Genomic DNA, 19,394 nt, shown 5'->3' with positions numbered 1-19,394 from the left:
CTTCGATTGCTTCTTCTTGTCACTCACTGAACCTGTGGCCCGCCACTTTTTCAGAAGCCTGTTTACACACGACTTTGTGGGAACTGGCGAGTCAGGATATTTCTGACGAAACCTACGTGCGAATTTTCTGTAAATGTTTTTCCTTGCAATAGTTTCGACAATAAACACACGCTGTTTAATAGTGAACTTCATTTCCACCGTCTGTCGACAGCTGTAAACATTCCACTCCACTTCCACAGCAAGACAAAGACTGACTGTTTAATGCAACCTCGGGTTCCGATTATGCAACCATCGGCGTAGGAGCACTGCAGTCGCGGGGAGGAGTTGCATCCGTTCTGCGGTGGTATGACTCAAGGCAAATTGCAGCCGCGGCGCGCACTTGATTGTACGCACTGTAGTTCAGGGTGACCAGATATGCCATTTGGAACAAGATCAGTGTGTTTTGAAGTGAGGTGTTCCATTGTCCCAACAAAGATTAAACAGGGCACCAGATAATTCCATTTGTCCAGCATTGCCACTTATTTAGAAGTTACATGAAAATGTTATCATCCATGATATGTATACAGTGGCCGTCTTGTGGTGCACTCAGTTTCACCTGTTACTTCACGACATGTTTCGGCAACATAGTGCCATCATCAGGTGCCCTAATTATGCTAATCTATGGCATTGTTTGCCTTTATATGTCTTTATAAAAGTATTTAAAAAGTGCGTATTTGTCAACTAGAATAAATTTACACCCACTAAAACTTGTTAAGATTATTCATCTTATGTGTCTTAATTAAAACTTGCGTGTGGTTCTTCCACTATGGGGGTCGTTTTTCTTATATTCTGTGTAAACCGTGTCTTGTGATGTGTGTTCCCTTCTTAGCATTCCACTGATGGCACCCACCTCAAGGAGAAAGCCTTGCACATTGCTGGTTGATTGGAAGTAGCCAACTTTTCGGCTTCCTGTGGTTGGATCAACAGATTTAACACATTGAGGACTGGTCACATGATATGCTTTTGGCTTTTAAATGTGGCGGGCCGGTTGCATGATATCATGATTTTAGGACATGTTACGTTGTAACACACTATACCTTGCTCTGGTGCCACCCAAGTTGCACGCAGTGGCGTAATAAAACTCTGGACTGTTTGCTTACTTGTCAGTAACTTCACCTCGCTGTTTTCTTAACCCACTATAAACGAAAATGCTTTGATGCTCTTTGAGCTGTATGTAGCAGCCAGTAGTTAGTGGTGGGGTATGGACAAGGACAAATTCTTCTCCGATGAGCTAGCTGTCCTGACTTTTGAGACGCATAGTCATGGTGATTGAGAAGTGGCAGTGACGGGAGAACAAAGAATTGTGGCCGCAGACAGTAAAAGTGACAGTAGCTCTGACGATAGTGGGGGTAATAACATTTTGGGGACTAACATTGTGGGGACAGTAAACAATCTAAAAAAATCACAAAAATCTAAACCCTGATTCAAAATTGAAATACAAAGCATTTCTGATGAATGTGGCAAAGGCCTGGGCTACAAACCAGATGGTGGCGGCAGAACCAGAGTCAGACACAGACTTAGTGCGACCAGGACTATCAACTCCCACCCCACGCAGGCCTCATGTGGACCCCCCAGGGTGACTCTCGGGTGATATGCGGAAACATCCCCTCTTGAAAACTGAAGAGTGAACATTCCAAGGGGAAGCATCCTTCTACGCAATGCCGTGTTTGCACAGTTCACAAAAAAGGAATATGTCTACATTTGCAAGTTCTGTGTAATGCCACTTCACAAAGGGGAATGTTTCCAGAAATATCACACCCTCAAGCACTTCTAGGAGCATTGGTTAGTGTTCTCCAAAAATTTTAGTTCATGAAATTAATTAGGAGATTTTATATTAATTTTTAAAGTGAACAGTGCACAAGTTAGGATAGTAGGTTTAATAATGGTGGCCCCAGGGTGATTTAAATATTTAAATCGCTGGTCCGCAATGTATTAAGAGGAAACACATCATTTGTTACAGAACTCACATCAAGTGAGAACAGGAGTGTTGATTCAGTAATTGTAGGGGACCAGAAAAACTACTGTCTGTTGCAAGAAATTTAAGGTTATGACCTCTGTGATATGTAGAATGCTGATGAGACAGGTGTGTTTTTCAATCTACAATCCAGCAAGCAACAGTGGGTTACTTTGCTCCTCACATGAAATGCAGATGGTAATGGTAAACCACCACCTATTGCAACTGGAAAATATAAAAGTCTACATTGCTTCAAGATGTCAAGAGACTATATACAAAATATGAAGGTAATACAAATTCTTGGATGGCCACAAAAATATTTTAAGATTACCTCACACAGCTAGAAAAGTGAGTGCTAAAAATTTCAGTGATCTGTTTGCTGCTCACTTGAAGAACACCTCATTTCTGAGCAATATCAGTGTTGTATTTCTCCCAGTTAACTGTACAAACCAGCTACTGCCTCTAGGTTTTGGAATTATCCATGCATTGAAGTGCCATTACAGAAAGCAGTTGGTTCAGAAGACTGTAGAGAGGACAGATGGGGAACTGCTCCAAGATGCTACACAGATGAGGCTGGATGTGTTGTCTGCAAGGCATTTCGTGACGGAAACTTTGATAATGATAACACCCCCTACAATCAAGAACTTCATTGTGAAGTGTAGTTTCTGGATTGAACATGTCCACAATAATGATAGTGGAGTGAAACTCATTGAAGATGAAGAGGATGACTGGCACAATTTACAATCTCTTGGAGTGCAGTTTGAAGACTACACAACATGTGACAGTGCTTTTGATGTTTGTGGAGTTTCTGCTTCTCATTATGTCCGGGCAGAACCTTTGAAATCGGCTTGTGCCCCTACAGTGCCCGCATGTAAGCTGTCCATAGTCTCTTCATTCATTTGGGAGGAGGCCGACTCCTCCACGGTGCCCTGTTACTTGTTTTCTGGAGCCTGACAGACGACTCGACTGCTCGCTTTATGACTCCCAGCTCTAGGGTCAGCAGTGGCAACCTCATGCAAGGGTTCACAATTGTCTTGTGTCCATTTCTTCGGTTGATTGTGGTACCCTGCGCCAGTTGCTGGTCCCCAAATCAGTCCTCATGTGCCCCAGTGGTCTGCTTATACATTGCTCTTTTAGGATCTCCATGTAGAACACTGAAAGGTAAGATCTGCAGGGTTGTAAGTAGGTGCATGGCTTGTACATGTGGTACCCATTTAGGGTGATCTGCTGTGGCCTGAGTTTTTTCCTGACTGCCTCTATTCTGTCTGGATGTTCCTCTGTCTTGGTCTCTTACTTTTCCAGGCTGGACCCCCTCTTTTCTAGACATGCCTTCCTTGCGTTTAGGCATGTCTCCATCTTGATCAGGTTTCATCTTCACATGGCCAGCTTCCACCATCTCTCAAATTTCACTCATTCTGACCAGCATGCGTTCTAGCATTTGTTCTGGTTTTGTCGCATGATGATGTTACTATCCAAAGCAGTGTACTGTTGCTAATCCACACACTTTACAACAAATCACTACACAACATGCTAAGTCTTCTCAGCCTGCTTGCTGTGTCTCCATTAGTTCCTTAATAACGGCTTCAGACAGTGGAGATTTCTCTGCTTCTGTGTTCATGTCTGTACCAGCTGCCAGTTTTCTTACAAGTATAATAATTCTCAGCTGCAGCTTTTTCAAGTCGAAATCATGTTATGGCCGACAGTCAGTCTGCCAGTTACTCTTGGTGTTAAGCCTCACCTGTGGCTCAAGATCAAATTTTTGTTACTAGAGACAGTTGCAGTATTGTTGATATGGGGCACCATAAGGGGAAGACTGATCTGTCATTTACAACGGTCATAGTCAGTGGTAAACGTCATCTGTATTTACATTTTTTCATGTCAGCATTCTGCATAGTTGTCAAGAGCGGTCAGTTGGTTAAACTGCTGCCCACCTTCTCCAGCACATTTATTTCTGGCATTAGTCTACTTGAGATCCATGTCCAGGATATTGATTCTGTCCTAGACATGTACGTGTTTTGAAATGGCACCTCCTCTTTGACTAAGGAGGGCTTGGTCTCTCTGTGTAGGCTGTACATTTGTTGCACCATAGTTTCAGCACAAGTTTATCCATGCTATCACAGCATCCATCTCACTATAGACTCTGTGTATCCTTTATCGGGGGACTGTACTATGTAACATTGATACTAGGTATATAGAGGTTGCCTGTCAATGAAGGCCTGTGCAGCAGGTTATGCCTTAACTTATGTAACAACTCTGAAACTGCAGTTAGTCAGCTGAACAGTTGTAGGCCTGACCACCGCCAAGTTTAAGTCTCTTATACTTCCTGTGCCTGGCCTCTACTTCTCCAGTACCATGCACGTTTGGATTTACATAGTTCAGGATTATTTCTCTTTGTGTCTTGCATAATTTAGTTATGTAGTCATATGGAGTTTTAAAAGCCACGTGTGCTCCTAGTTTCTTCATAGTGTATTCACCATAAGTTAATGTTAATAGGGGGCTAACGTTTCACTAGCACTTCTACCGATCTTCACACAAACTTGATGTTTATCCACTGTTCCAGATTCTTGTCACTCATTTTTCTGCAAACTGTATACCATGGACATGTATTACTTTCTCTCCTGCATGGGAACGAACTACTCATTTGGTCTGTGGCTCATGTAAACACAAGTTGGAACATGTCCAAACATGCTTGGGTACATGAGTTTGCCTGACTCAACAGCCCAGCGACACACTGCGGTCATTCCAGGAATTAAATTGTAACACATTGTAGATCACCTGAGTTTTCTGTCCATGGATCTTTATATTCCAATGCTCCCACCACAAATTCACGGCATCATTTATATGTAAACTGTACAGTATTGGGGCAAGGACGGAACCTAAAGGAGTCCCTGCTGCTATTTTTCTTCACGTATAAAATTCGTCTTCTACTAAGAATATAAATTTTGTATCAGTGAGAAAAGAAGCAGTTGCCTTAATGAGATTTGTCAAGAATTCTAGTTCTGAAAATTTATATAGTAGGCCACAGTGCTATGTTATGTCAAACGCAGCTGCTGTCAACATGTTATTGCTGAAATTTAGGGTGACATGATCCATCCGCCTCATACACTGCAGTATCATACTGTGATCTACTCAAAAGCTGAACTGACTTTCATTCAGTAAATTTGTTTCATTTGTGTGTTTTTGGATTATTCTTAAAGTCATCTTCTCAAATAATTTGCCCTTAGTGTACAAGAGGCCGATTGGACAGAAATTTGGGGTCTTTACCATGATTTTTTTCTCCTTCTGAGGTGCTGTGAAATGACTAAGCTGAAAGCAATGATGAAATAAGTGTGTTAAATGCACAAGAGGTCTTCTTGGAGGATGCAGGAGACATTCATTTGGAATGCCATCAAAACCAGTGGCCATTCATAATTTCAAGTGTTATGTTATTAGTGAGACATCACAAGGTCAGAAATTAACAGGGATGTCTTCATCGACGGTAGCTGGCAGGGCTTTGACTTTAGCCTCTGCATGTCATGCACTACACTAAGCAGTCTGTGATTATGTTGGCTATATCAATTGGATAAACTATGGTACCCAAGGGACCATGAATTGCAGATGGTGCCTATGGTTTGCCACTTTTTGAGAAGAATTTTGCAATAGGCCATATTGCTTGAGATGTGACTCCACAGTCTGCCAAATTTGTTTACCATCTTTCAACTTCTCTTTTCTGGAGCATTCTCCTGATATTTTAGTGACCCAGGTTACTGCCATTCTCCATGGTGGATCCCTGGGCTCTTCCCATAATTTTCTGATCTTTAGTCTTTAATATGCCTTCTAGGCCAGGTGTTTCATATTTCTAGTCTAAGATTGTAGTTTTTCTAGTTCATGCTTCATTAGAAGAGTGAATTTGGATATTTTGAGATGTGAGTTCAGTGGAAAGGCTTTGAAACGGCTCCCAGTCTGTCAGTTTTTCAACTGGATCTAAGGCTTCCATCATTCTAAAACGATCCATAATGCTAAACGTTATCAGTAGGTTATCTGAGTCTAGGATGTCAGTGACAGTGACCTCTGACAGTTGGACGTTCTGATCATCTCTACCATCAGGTGTGTAATGCATAGTGTTGCAGAGCTGAAACTTTGAAGTTAGAACTAACAAATAATTCCAATAGCTTCAGTCCTAAGGGGTCTGAAATATTGCTATTCCAAACAGGATCTGTGGCAACATTCCACATAGCACACTGTTCCGCCGGTCTTTCAGACAACACTCACTCCTAAGTGAATATCACATTGCTGGTGATGCTCATATTTATACATCACTCAATGTCCAACACACTTGCAGATCATCATGTGTGCTAGCCAATCGCATTGCTGGCAGCACTTGTATTTAAACAACACTCGATGTCCAGGTCACATTTACATCATAACATGCGCTAACCAATCAGCGCTCACAATCGCAACTGCAAGTTTCGCTCCTCCATCAGGCATGGTATAAAAGGCGGAGCCCAAAGCTCGCAATCATCAGTCAACACGCTCAGTTCAGAGCGATCAGTCGTCAGAGGCAACAGCTCTTCACTGCGACCAGGCAACCAAAGCAGTAGCCGCAAGTCTCCAGCAAACGCAGCTTTCACAACCCCAGCAACTGGCCGAGCCAGCTGTTCCTACCAGCGTGCGCACCACTGCATCACCATCCAGACAGGCCAGCGAAACAGCCGTAAGACTCTGCTTACTATGGAGGAGTGAAACCTGCCAGCACACTCACAGTGGAACGAACTGCCCTTAGAGGGCCAGCCAACGTTTGAACATTCCACATATATCCTGTATTTTTTAAATTCAGTTTAAGCGATTTAATATATACAGTCATTACAGTTTCACGTGGTTGTCATTTGGAACATTGACAATCCCACAGATCCTTTGCATTTGGATCACTTGCCAAGATGGACTTATTTCTAAATGTCTGTATCACTTCAGAGCCTTTGCAGGTATTTATAAAGAGCTGCAAGGAACATTTTGGTGTTCCCAGTCAGTATGCAGACCACTGTTACATCTGTTGAAAGGACAGGAGATAGGTCTGCACATGTATGAGAGATGCCTTTCTTAATTGTTATGGCGGTTCCTCCTTTGTGCCCATGTTCATAATCAGTTCAATAAATATCATAGTTTTGAATGTAGAACCTCATATGATGTTTCAGGTGTGTCTGTGACAACAGGGCTGTGTCTTTTTTTCAGTTTCTACAACTGTTTTCTGACCTCATAGAGCTTCCAGTGTCATTAGCATTGAATGCTATGATTTTCAGAGTTCTATGAACTGTTGTTGGCAATCTTCAGCAGAATTCTGTTTTTGTTGTGATGGTTGCAGGTGATGCTGCTGATCAGAGCTGTGAGATTGTTCTCAGTGAGGAAATTCTGTGTGGCATTGTAGTCATCACTGAGATCTCTGGCTCCTTATATAATTTGTATAAATCTTTATTATATCTTATTCTCCATATCCCATTCTCTTTTATTGGTCCATAAATTTGTCTTACGATTTTCCTTTCGAATGAATTGATGAGTGATTCCTCTTTCTTGTTTAGCGTCCAACCCTCACATCCATAATAAATCACCGGTCTTATCATTGTTTTATATATTTTTGTTTTAATCGCTCTGAAACTCGATCTGAAAACTGATAGTAACAAGAAATATGCATTATTCGCTGGTTTTATTCTTCTTGTTATTTCATGATTTTCCTCTCCATCTTTGTGGAATTTCTATTCTAAATATATGAAGTCTTTGACTATTTCTATCCCATCCCCTTCCATGTTAATTTCTCCAGATTGCCTTGGATTGGGTTGAAATCCTGAGTGATATTCTCCTATTATTTTTTCTATATATGGATCCAGTCTCTTTTTTAGTATCCTTGTTAAAATTTTATATGCTGTTGGTAGTAATGATATACCTCTATAGTTACTACATGTTAATTTATCCCCTTTTTTAAATATGGCTCTTTCCTCAATCATCTGGTATCTTTTCTTCTTCCCACACTTTATTTATAATTCTGTGGAGTACTATTGTTCCTTCTTGTCCTCCTGCCTTCAATAATTCTGCTGGTATGTTATCTCCTCCTGGTGCTTTATTTAGTTTTTGTTCCTTTAATGCTTCTTCCACGTCTTCCTTTGTTGGAGGCTCTATTATCTCTTCCTCTTCCCCTTCTCCATCGTCTGTATTTTCTTCTTCATTTTCCTCGTTATCTTCCATATTCTGATTTTGGTTTAATGTTCAAAATATTCTTTCCATGTATTCATAATCTCTGTTTTATTATTTATTAGAAGCCATTTTTTGTCTCAGATAAATTCTGTTTTTGGTTTGAAACCTTTTTTCTTATATTTGATTTAACCAAAGGCATTTCTTGTTTTGTTATTTTTGAAGTCTTCTTCCATTTGCAGTAATTGCTCATTTAGAAAGGCCCTTTTCTTGTGTGCTTTCTTTCTTGCTTCTTTATATGCCTCATTTCTTGCTCTTGATGGTCTTTCCATATATTCCATATACTTCTTATTCTTGAGGTTTATACTCTCTCCGCATTCCTCGTCGAACCATTCTGTATTATCCTGTTTCTCTTGACATCCCAGAATCCCATCAGCTTCTGTAATTATTGCGGCTTTAAAATCTACCCATATCCCTTCTACCATTACTTCTTTATTTGCTCTATTGTCATTAATTTCTTTAATTTTATTTTGAAATGCTTCTCTCTTATCACTCTCCGTAATCTTGTCAATATTAAATTTCTTACATTTCTCATACTGCTTGGATCTTTGACAACTTATTTTGCATCTATGAGGGTCGTACTGAAAGTCATGAGCAACACTTTTGTAAAGTAACATGCTTTATTATTGACAAACCAAATAACCACCTCAATCTACAGACCTTTCTTTATTTTTCCTCATAATCGCCACTTCTTTGTACACATTTTTCCCAGTGTTCTGGGAGTTTGAAAATTCCCCTTCTGTAAAATTCCGTTCCAGCCATCCAAAGACACTGACGCACTGCTTTCTGAATTGCCTCCCTTGTCTCAAAATGGTCACACAGCTGATCCTACACAAATCCGAAAAGATGGCAGTTGGAGGGTGCCAGATCAGGGCTGTAAGAGGGGTGTGGGAGAACTTCCCAGCCCATCTTTGCAATTGCTTCCAATGTGAGGCGAGGAGCGTTGTCATGCAGGATGATGATGTTTCATCCCGGACGTTTATCGCGCAATGCACGACGGAGCTTGTGCAGCGTCTGGACATAACGAGCAGCATTGATGGTTTGCCCAGGTTCCAGGAATTCGGCCAAAATAAACCCCTCTGCATCCCAGAAGACTGTGCCCATCACCTTCGCAGCTGATAGCACTGTCTTTGCCTTCTTTTTTGATAGAGAATCCAAATGGTGCCATTCCATACTCTGCTGTATTGTTTCGTTTCAGGCTCGAAATGGTGAAACCAGCTTTCGTCACCTGTCACAATACAGAGCAGAAATCACAGCCTTCGTGTCGATATCTCTGCAGCAGTTCTGAGGTGATGGCTTTTCGCGGACCTTTGTGGTCTTTGGTCAATACCTGCAGGACCCAACAAGCACAAACTTTCCTATAGCCCAAGCTTTCAATCATCACTTGTACTGCACTTTGCCCTATTCCAAGTTTTCAGTCTATTGTGTCCACAGTCACACGTCTGTCATTCTGAATGATCTTATCCACTCTTGTTGTGTTCAGTTGAGGCTGTTCGAGGACGACCGCTCCGAAGCAAATCTTCGATGCTGGTGTTCCCATCTTTGAAATGTTTCACCCATCTTCAAACACTGCTCGCACCCATGCACACACTTCCATAAGCAAGCTGAAGTCTCTGGTGAGTTTCTGCAGCAGGGATTTCCTCTTTCACAAGAAATTCGATGACAGCACACTGGCGAAATTACATGGTTGTTGGCCATTTTGTTAGGAGTGATGCTGGTCATGTAATGCAAGCTATTGATGTCACAAGACACTCAAGGTTAACATAACAGCTGGTTCCACCTACCACCATACTCTCTTTTGTCTGCTGTTCCCAGGTTGCATGCAAAAAAAGTTGCTCATGACTTTCGGTACCTGTACTAAGTATGATCACTATCACAGTTGGCCCCTATTAATGTTCTTACAGCCAGGATATTTGTCGCAAATCACTTCTATATGAGGACATGATCTATTTGATTGAAGGTTACCCCATCCGGTGATGCCCATGTTCTTTTATGTATATTTTTGTGCGGGAAGTATACAGAGCTGATGATCAAGTTCTTACTTTCTGCAAAATCTATTAATTTTATTCTGTTATGGTTGGTTGTATCATGTAAACTCTCTGTTCCAGTTACTCCTCTGTATTCCTTCTCTTTACCTATTTTGGCATTAAGATCCCCTAAAATAACCTTTATGTCATTACTTGGTATTGAATCATATGTCTCTTCTATTTGTTGATAGAAATAGTCTTTGACCTCCTCTTCTTTTTCTTCTGTAGGTGTGTGCACATTCATCAACGTCATATTAAAAATTTTGTTCTAATTCTCAAAGTGCAAATTCTTTCACTTATTGGTTTAAAGTCTATTATTGCGCTTTTAAATTCTCGTTCTATTACAAAGGCTACACCAAATTCCTTATTGCCTTCTGCTTTGCCATTGTAACATACAGTGTGTTTCTTTAAGTCCATGATTCCTTTACCCAGCAGTCTAATTTCCTGTATGGCTGTGATTTTCATATTTTCATATCTGTTCTAGTACCAATTTCATGTCACCCAGTTTATTGAGGGTTTTCACATTCCACGTACCTAGATAGTAGTCCATATTCTTTGCCAGTTGTCGTCTTCCATTCTGTTGAGGTTTCCGAGGCTTGATTCCAGGTTTCGAAACATTTGTATTTTTTATGGTGAGAGGTCGTCAGCCTCTCACCCAACCCCCAACCTGGAGGACCAGGGTATATCTTTTAGTCTGGGTCATCCCCTTGGACCTGTCCGGCATGGGTGGCCCTACCAGTAGGTATGCTACCGCCGACATAGCTGTCAGGGTCATTTGACCACGCAAGCCCCTCCACTACGTCAGAGTAGACACACCATTGGGAAGGGGGGGGGACCCTTATTCTAGTTATGAAAAATTATCAGTAGAATATAATTTGGGTTTAAACCTGACACTAACATAAAAGGAAAACTACATGGCCGAGGTTCAGCTTCAATCCTAAGTTGAGGAACATCAAGTGAGAATTCTCATTAATTTCCAGAACATGAACATACCCATATGGGTTTTGATATTTTACATATACTATATAAAGCTGCTGAGTTGTATTAATACACACTGTAATGAGTGGTCATCTTCTTTCTTAACAGGTTCCAGGTCCAGAGCAAATGCAGGTGTGGAAAATTTCATGGTAAATATATCTCTCACATATACCTGACAATAATAGCATGTACATTCAAGCCTGGAGACCAGACTTTGATATCTGAGTTCTGCTGCTCCATGCAATCATAAATAGACATAGGGTTTTTATGCACTAAAAACTGACAAACTAATGCTGTCCAAATGCAAAAATATGCTATCAGATGCATGTACTGAGTTGCTAATGTTTTCTCCTTAGGTACTTGTCTTCACAATTTTTCTCAGTTATAAGTTGTATTGTTGTATGTCACAGTTTTATATATATGCTCTGGAGTGATTTTGTGGTGCTTGTTGGTCAGGGTAAGTTTGTATGTGGAGAAGGATTTTTGTGTCTGCAGATGTGACAGGTCAATATTTGAATGCAGCTGCAACATTTGGAGGTATCTGCTCTCCCTGTAAACATTTCTACCACAGAAATGACAGCCTCATATCCTGGATTTATTTCCACATCATTTCTTTTGTCCACATTATGTGCATTTTCTACAGAGAGATACTTCAATCCAGCTTGTACTTTTGCATTGAAATGTGCTTCAATTACAGCTAGATCTCTCTGTACAATTTTAGTGTCAGATGTCTTCCTAGCTTGCTGAATTGATATAGTGTCATTCAAGTTCAGACCATCTCTAAATGACTTAACATCATCAGAATGATCAGAATGAAATAGGACCTAATCAGTCCAATTTCTTTGTTGGGTAAGGATATGTTCACAGAGCTCATAATAAAAGGCATTGCTCTCAGAAAAAGGGCGCATTTTCTGTTATTAACGTTTGTCTTGAGGTACTCAGTTGCTTTCTTAATACTTCAGTGGCATTTAAGTTTGAATGTTATTTCAAATGATACTTTCATTCACGTGGAATTTATTTCGTACATGGCTGACAGAATGTAACATGATCTGTGCTATATTGTCCATCATTTTCAATCCACTGCCTCAACAAAGTGAAACTTGATTTCCAATATATAAATAAAAATAACTACTAAAATACTTCCTTGTCCTGTAACAAGTATTTTGCCACATCAAACATGAATCCACCAACCTAAAGGACAGGCTGTGATGATAATGCTGCCTGGTCAGAGCTGTCACACACAAAAGGCAGCAGCAGTAGATCAGTGTTGAAGAGTGGTGGAAAGTTATAGCAGAGGATGGCCAAAGAAACATGGAGAAAACTCTGCTCTAGTGCCAATCTTTCCCATTAATCTCACACAAAGTTACCTGGTAATGAATTTGAGGCTTCATAGTGAAAAGCCAGCATCAAGACGCATGAAAAATGGGCACTGTCAGAACTTTGCACACTAATTGTCATTCAGAATTCATTATAACATGTACTAGTATGATGTTGGTGAATGGTGTACAATGAAATTAACAGATGTCTCAGCAGGGTACATAAAAAATTGTTCTTGTGCTTTTTAAAGTAGGTTATTTAATGATGCTGGCAATGTCAAGATTAAATAGCATCAGCAATGGATGGAATGAGAATTGATTGAATGACCCAATACATTAGAACTATACAGGGTGTAATTGAATATATTGTAATGTGTTTGCCGCTTCTGACACCAGTTTTAATGTGTTTAATTACTGAGAAGCTGTTCGCATTGGTAGTTGGTTTTATTAACCACTTACAGGTCGTAACTACAATTACTTATTACACTATTGCGAGTTTACACAATTTATAATCACTACACCCTGATCTATTCACTCTGTTGGCTGTAGTTTTCATGTATTTATGACACTGGAGCTATAAAAGTATCACTGAATTACACGCTCCCAATCTCGTTGCACTGTAGCACACATAAAATCTTGAAGTCACACAATAAGTCTTCACTGCTGATTTCTCAGCTATCACTCACTATCACCTAAATCTTCCAATCACACTTCACGTCCTCACAGGCCAGCCTCCTGTATTCTTCTGTACTCCGTTCGCGTGCATCTCTCGTAACTAACTCCGCAAACTCTCTCCGAGAACCTCTTTCTAAGGAATTCCAGTTTCTCCTATAAACTCTCCATTGGACTAGCAGAAACACACCTTGCTTCGCTGTTGTGTAATCACCATATTTACAGAGGCATTGCTAGGCAAACTCTGCAGAGAGACGTTTACTGCAATGCTGTGTAGCAACCAGTGTGTTGCGCCTTCGCTCGGCTCAGCACTGCATGGCACAGAAAAACACCGCTGTTCTTATTGTTGTGTAATAAGCCATGTTTACAGATTTCTGTGGCCCAGCGATTTCTGCATGGCATAAATGCGCTACAGTATATTACAAGTCTCTGTGGTAGAGAAATGGGTTCAGTCTGATCATACTTCTTTAATACACCAATGCCCGGAAACGCTTCCTTTTGGCACTAAGGGTCACAGAGAGGAAGCACAAGTTTCAGGGGATGTTATTGTTGTTTTACATTGTAAAAATTGCCCAAAATGGCAGCTGACAACTTCAGTGCATGTTCTGCACCACCTGGCTATGTTTTGCTGAATTCTTTGAAAGATTCCTGGCATTTCCTGGATGGTTCCAGCTGCTACTGCAATTCTTGCCACAAGATCATGTTATGTCTCCACTGGAGTCTCATATGCCAGGCTTTGCATGTACCCCCAGAGAAAGTTTTCCAGTGAAGTCAAGGTAGGAGAGCGAGGGTGCAAGGTTGTTGGACCTCCAAGTCCAGTCCATCTCTTGCCAAAGGTTTCATCCAAATACAAACGACATTAGTGCAGTTCACCGGGGTGCAATCATGCTGGAACCACATTTCATGACATACTTCCAAAGGCACCACTTCCAGCAGCTTGGGTAAGGTCTCTTGGAGAAATATTAGGTAATTGTCACCAGTAAGCTGCACAGGTAAGGGGTAAGGGCCTATTATATGTCCATTGATAACCCCTGCCCACACATTGACAGTGAAGCTGTGTTGGTAGCTTCACATATGCTTCACGTTAGAATTATTTTGAGCCCATACATGGCTATTTCTGGGGTTGAAAATGCCATCTTTGGTAAAGGTATACTCATCAGAAATCAGATTGAACTGATCTATGTACCACAGAGCAATGTAACATATATTTATTTCTCTGTTATCCAACAGTCAGCATGGGTGAGTAGTACCACCTCCTCCTCCCTTGTGATGCGGCAGTATTTTGTTTCATCACACAGATGTCTCTATGCTAGGAAAAATAATGAAGACATTTTTCAAAGAGCTCTGAGTGTTGTGAACTGTTACATATGTGTAAACTGAACATGATGTTACAAATCACATTTCAGTCGATGTTCTTACGGTGGTGGCTATGAAGAGTTGTGTCTTCTGGGATATGATGCTATGTTGCCTCTCTCTTCAAAGTCATTGAGTAAGCCACAAGAAGCCAGGATGAAACAGGCAGCAAGCAGAGCGGTGAAGGGAAGATGACCAGTTACAGTGCAGCATATTATGATGGGACTTTGGACAGCAGAGGTGGAGGAAGACTTCAGCAATAGCTTCCTGCTTCATGCTTGTTTCTTGCTTGGCTTACTCTTGGACCATGAGGATGGAGGCACTGTGTGCCTCCAAAACATTGGTTGTCTTTTACAAGACTACAGGAAGAAGACAGAACTGTTCATTATAAAACACACGTGAATAGAAAACAGCTAAAATTTGTTGAACATACGCAATAGAAAAAGTATATGAGGGTATTCTAACAACTTGAATATGCAGACATACACACTGTAAGGTTTACTAGTAAAATGTAAAGCTATCCCTGTACCAGGCTGTGAAGGCCTTATGTGCCAGCTGTGCTTTACTCCCCAGGAAAATTATTTAATTAATTCCTGGTACTCATTTCTGTTAGAGGCTGAGTTGACCCCAGGGCCATAATGTGGCTTGAAGGATTAGGTCAATTGAAAAAAATCCAATGACCTCATCAGGACTTGAACCCGCGACCTTCCGGCTTGTAGCATAGCCCCTCAACCAACTATGCTACTGTGCCCCCAAAGTTTACTAGTATGATTTCTTAAAACTTGAAATGTATACTGACACTGCTTGTATAGAAGGAAATTAAATATGCATTCAGGTAAATATCTCATATATAGTAATAAGCTTTAAGTCTTGTTCCAGCTGTCCTCACAGACTGACCATGAGTTCCTTCAGTCGCTCCAGGCAAATGCTAAAACTATCTTAAAACAGGTCACAATCCCTTCCTTTAATGCTGTATAACTTTTACAGATGGTAAGATATTATTAAATAAATGAAGAAACGAACTAGAAGCAACCAGATCTCCCAAAGAATTTGACAGTTCTTAACAGAAGTTCACAGTCATGGCTGGTCTAACTGTGTTACTTTGTTTTCAGTCTCGAAAGAGGAAAGCTGTGCTGATGGACTTGGAAGATGAACAGGAAAACAGTCTGCATAGCAAATCTCAGAAGTGTGACCCAAAGGCTAATGTGTGGATGCAGTGTGACAAATGCAAGTACACCACACACTACAATGCTTTCATGATTCATCACATACGCCAACATGTGAAGAAAAAAAATGCTACTTGTGACTTTTGTGGGGAGGAAGTGCAGGTGGGAGGTAGTTGCACAAGGCAGTGCAGTGTGAAAAAGAGCAATGCTGAAGGAAAGCAGAACAAACACACTCCAAATCAGATCAAGAAATACTTCGCTTCAGATGGTAATGAAGTCATGCGTTGTGAAGGTTCTGACACTGCAGAATCTGAAACTGTAGATATGATCACTGCAGAAATAAATGAGTTTAGGGCTTCTGAGAGGGGCACCAACAGTCCAGATGTAGTTATTTCAACGGTACAGCCCACAGAGGGAGATGCTGTCAAGAACAGGGTCACTGATATGTTACCTGTGATTGACAAAGTAGTGGAATCAGGCACAGCAACAATCATCATTGATCAGAGTAAGCAAAATAGTAATTCTTTGGAACTGACAAAAGCAGATGATGTGACTATTGAGGTCTCTCACATTCCTCAACATACAGAAGGGGATGTGGAACTGCAGTTGAATGATGTTGATGGATCCACACCAACTGCAATATGTGTGATGGAGATGTCCGAGGACAGCTCAGCAGAACAGCCTACATTACTTACTGTGCAGAAGATGGAAGAAGAAGGCAGTGCGGTATATGTGCAGGTTGTGGAGGTGGGCAAGGCAGAAGAGATGGAGGATTCCAGAAGCATAACCAAGCAGGTGTTGACTGTGTCAGAAGATGGTACAGTTGAGATGGTAGAAGTCATGTGGGATGACATGGTTTCATCAGATGTGGGTACTGAACAGGATATACGTTTTGGATGATGCTGAACTTAATATATGTTCTGTTGTTTCCAGCTTTCTATCAGCTTCCTTCCCCTTATTTAGTTTTTCTTGTTCAGAAAAGCTTTTAATTTATTAATCACTAAGTTATAGTTCACAGAATAACATTTTTGGTTTAAGACAAACCCATGTAATTGTAAGCTTATGAAATATATATTTACTTTAAAATAAATATCATTATATTAATATGTTTTCATCTCTTGGTTTTTGCTGTATTTCCCTTATGTTTCAGCCTTATTGTTAAGGAATAGAGTAAATATTGCCAAGTTGCAATGAAGTGATATGTCATGTTCTTACGATGATTGGCAAATGTGATCAATCAAATGACTGACTATTATAGGGAATCCTGTGAAGTCAACTGCCTGTCATAGACATATCTTTTTATGGAATTGGCAAAATCATAATATAAACATCAACTCTCTTTATCTTGGACACTTGCATGTGATGCATCTGGTCTATCTTGTGTTTCATGCTATAGTCCTCCAGTGCAGGTGGTGGTGGGGGAGACAGGGCATATACAAGCAGTGCACGTCTTACTTCAGATGCCGGATGCTTCTTAACGTCTCTCAACCCCCCCCCCTCTTCTGGATGGTTCTGGAAGCTAAGGAGAATGGGGTTTACTAACAGCCTGCAAGAATGTTTGAGAATGATGTACCTGAATAAAAGTGAGATTAATGATGAGATCAGTGATTCTGTACTTGGAAGTGTTACGCAGTGAGCCCTGTGCTGGCAGTGATGATAAGGGTTGAAGAAGACAGTGCAGTGGTGTTCACTGAAAAACTCTCCCTCACCTTTCCCTTGTGTGTACCTACTAACCATCCTTTGCTATTTGTTTGAGATCAATAGTTAACAATCCACAAATCTATGCTTCCTCATGTTATTCAGTATACCACAGGGCTGCTGTATTTTTCATTTTTATTTGATCACTGAAATTCATAAATTGAGATACTTCTTTAACATTTACTTCTAACTTATTTACTTACTCACTCATGAAGCTGAGAGTTTCTTGAGGAGCCGCCAATTCTGCAGCTACTCAAGAACTTCCCAGCATTTAATGGAACCCGAAGGTTGAGTAACGTGTTCACAAGAGCCCTCCACTGGTCTCTATCCTGAGCCAGATCAATCCAATCCATACCAACCTTTCCTATATCTTAAGATCCAGTTTTATATTGTCCACCAACCTGTGCCTTGGTCTTCCAAGTGGTTTCTTTCCTTCCGGCTTTCCCACCAATATCCTATATGCATTCCTCATCTCCTCCATTCGTGCTACATGCCCTGCCCACCTCATCCTCTCTGACTTGATCATTCTAATTATACTTGGAGAAGAGTACAAGTTCTCCTTATGCAGTTTACTCCAACCTCCTGTCACTTCATCTCTCTTCAGTCCAAGTATTCTCAACACCCTGTTCTCAGACACCCTCAGTCTGGGTTCCTCTTGTAATGTCAGAGACCAACTTTTACACCCATACAGAACCATAGGCAAAATTATAGTTGTGTATATTCTAATTTGTATGTTTTTTGAAAGCAGAGGAGAACACAAAAGGTTCTGGACTGAATGGTAGCAAGCATTACCCGAGTTAAATCTCTTAATTTCCACCTGAATCAGGTTTCGGTGCGTTCATATATATATATGTTTATCGTACATTTCTTTCATATCTAATATTGCTACGGAATGCATTTCCTGCTGCTGAATGTTGTAGCTGGTGGTGAATCACGCGATGTCCACGAGATGTCAGTAGTAAACCTTGCAATACATATTATCGCTTCTCTTATTTGTTGTTTACAACAAAGATAAATTCAAATTAAATTCTGATGTCTATAACATGAATACTAGACAAAAATATAACTTCCACCTACCCTCATCAACTTTATCAGTATATCAAAAAGGAGTCTACTTTACTGGCATAAAAGTGTTCAACAATCTGCCACAAAGTATTAAAAACTTGGGCAATGATACTAAAAAGTTTAAATCAGAGTTAAAGAATTATCTACATGCTCATTCCTTCTACTCTTTAGATGAATACTTCAATGTAAATAGAGAATGATGTAAAATTAAGTTATATTAATTTTTAATCTAAAATTGCCTGTACTTATGTATGTAACCTTTTGACTTGTTCTGTATCCAAAGGTACTAACCTGCTTAGGATTTATAGAATGTAAATAAATTCAATTCAATTCAATTCAATTGCATAGCAAGCTGCATTTAATTTAGGTTGGAGTGAGCTGGTTGTTGCTCATAATCTCTCTCTCTGCGAGATTGAACTACTAAACGAGACTCGAGGGGGCGTTACATAGTGTGACAATTTAGAGATGACTGCGAATTTCACAGCTCATTTAGTTGACCGGCAGAGATTAGCTGATAAAATATTTGGAGAGTAAACATTTTGAATATTTTCAAAGACTTATACAGAGCGAGAACACTCAAAATACAAAAATGAAATCATTGCTTGCAACACAACCATTTCATCATCTGAAAAGTCTTCTTCCTACAACAAGTTAGACTTATTAGAATTACGTTTAAGATATGTTTGGGCATCCTCTGTTATTAATAAATTACATCTGGAAACTGTGTTCACACATATATATGTTTATCGTACATTTCCTTCATATCAAATTTTGTTACGGAATGCATTTCCTACTGCTGAAGGTTGTAGCTGGTGGTGAATCATGCGATGTCCACGAGATGTCAGTACTAAACCTTGCCTCAGAAATGACGCGAGACCAGGAAAATGTCTGTCGTGCACCAGGATAA

General features: G+C 40.3%; 1 protein-coding gene across 1 annotated transcript in view; it reads left to right on the top strand.

Moving 5' to 3' along the window:
- Positions 1–16,828, top strand: part of LOC111866137 — a 21,573-nt gene extending 4,745 nt beyond the window's left edge. The window contains exons 4-5 of the mRNA XM_023854791.1: positions 11,326–11,366; positions 15,671–16,828. Coding sequence (XP_023710559.1) covers positions 11,326–11,366; positions 15,671–16,624 — 995 coding nt within the window. The 3' untranslated portion in view covers positions 16,625–16,828. The remainder of the gene's footprint in view (positions 1–11,325; positions 11,367–15,670) is intronic.
- Positions 16,829–19,394: the final 2,566 nt, after the last annotated feature.

This window comes from Cryptotermes secundus, unplaced genomic scaffold (genome assembly GCF_002891405.2).
Source record: "Cryptotermes secundus unplaced genomic scaffold, Csec_1.0 scaffold318, whole genome shotgun sequence".
NCBI lineage: Eukaryota > Metazoa > Arthropoda > Insecta > Blattodea > Kalotermitidae > Cryptotermes > Cryptotermes secundus.
The sequence above is the reverse complement of the archived record's forward strand: the minus strand, read 5'-3'. Positions and strand labels throughout refer to the sequence as shown.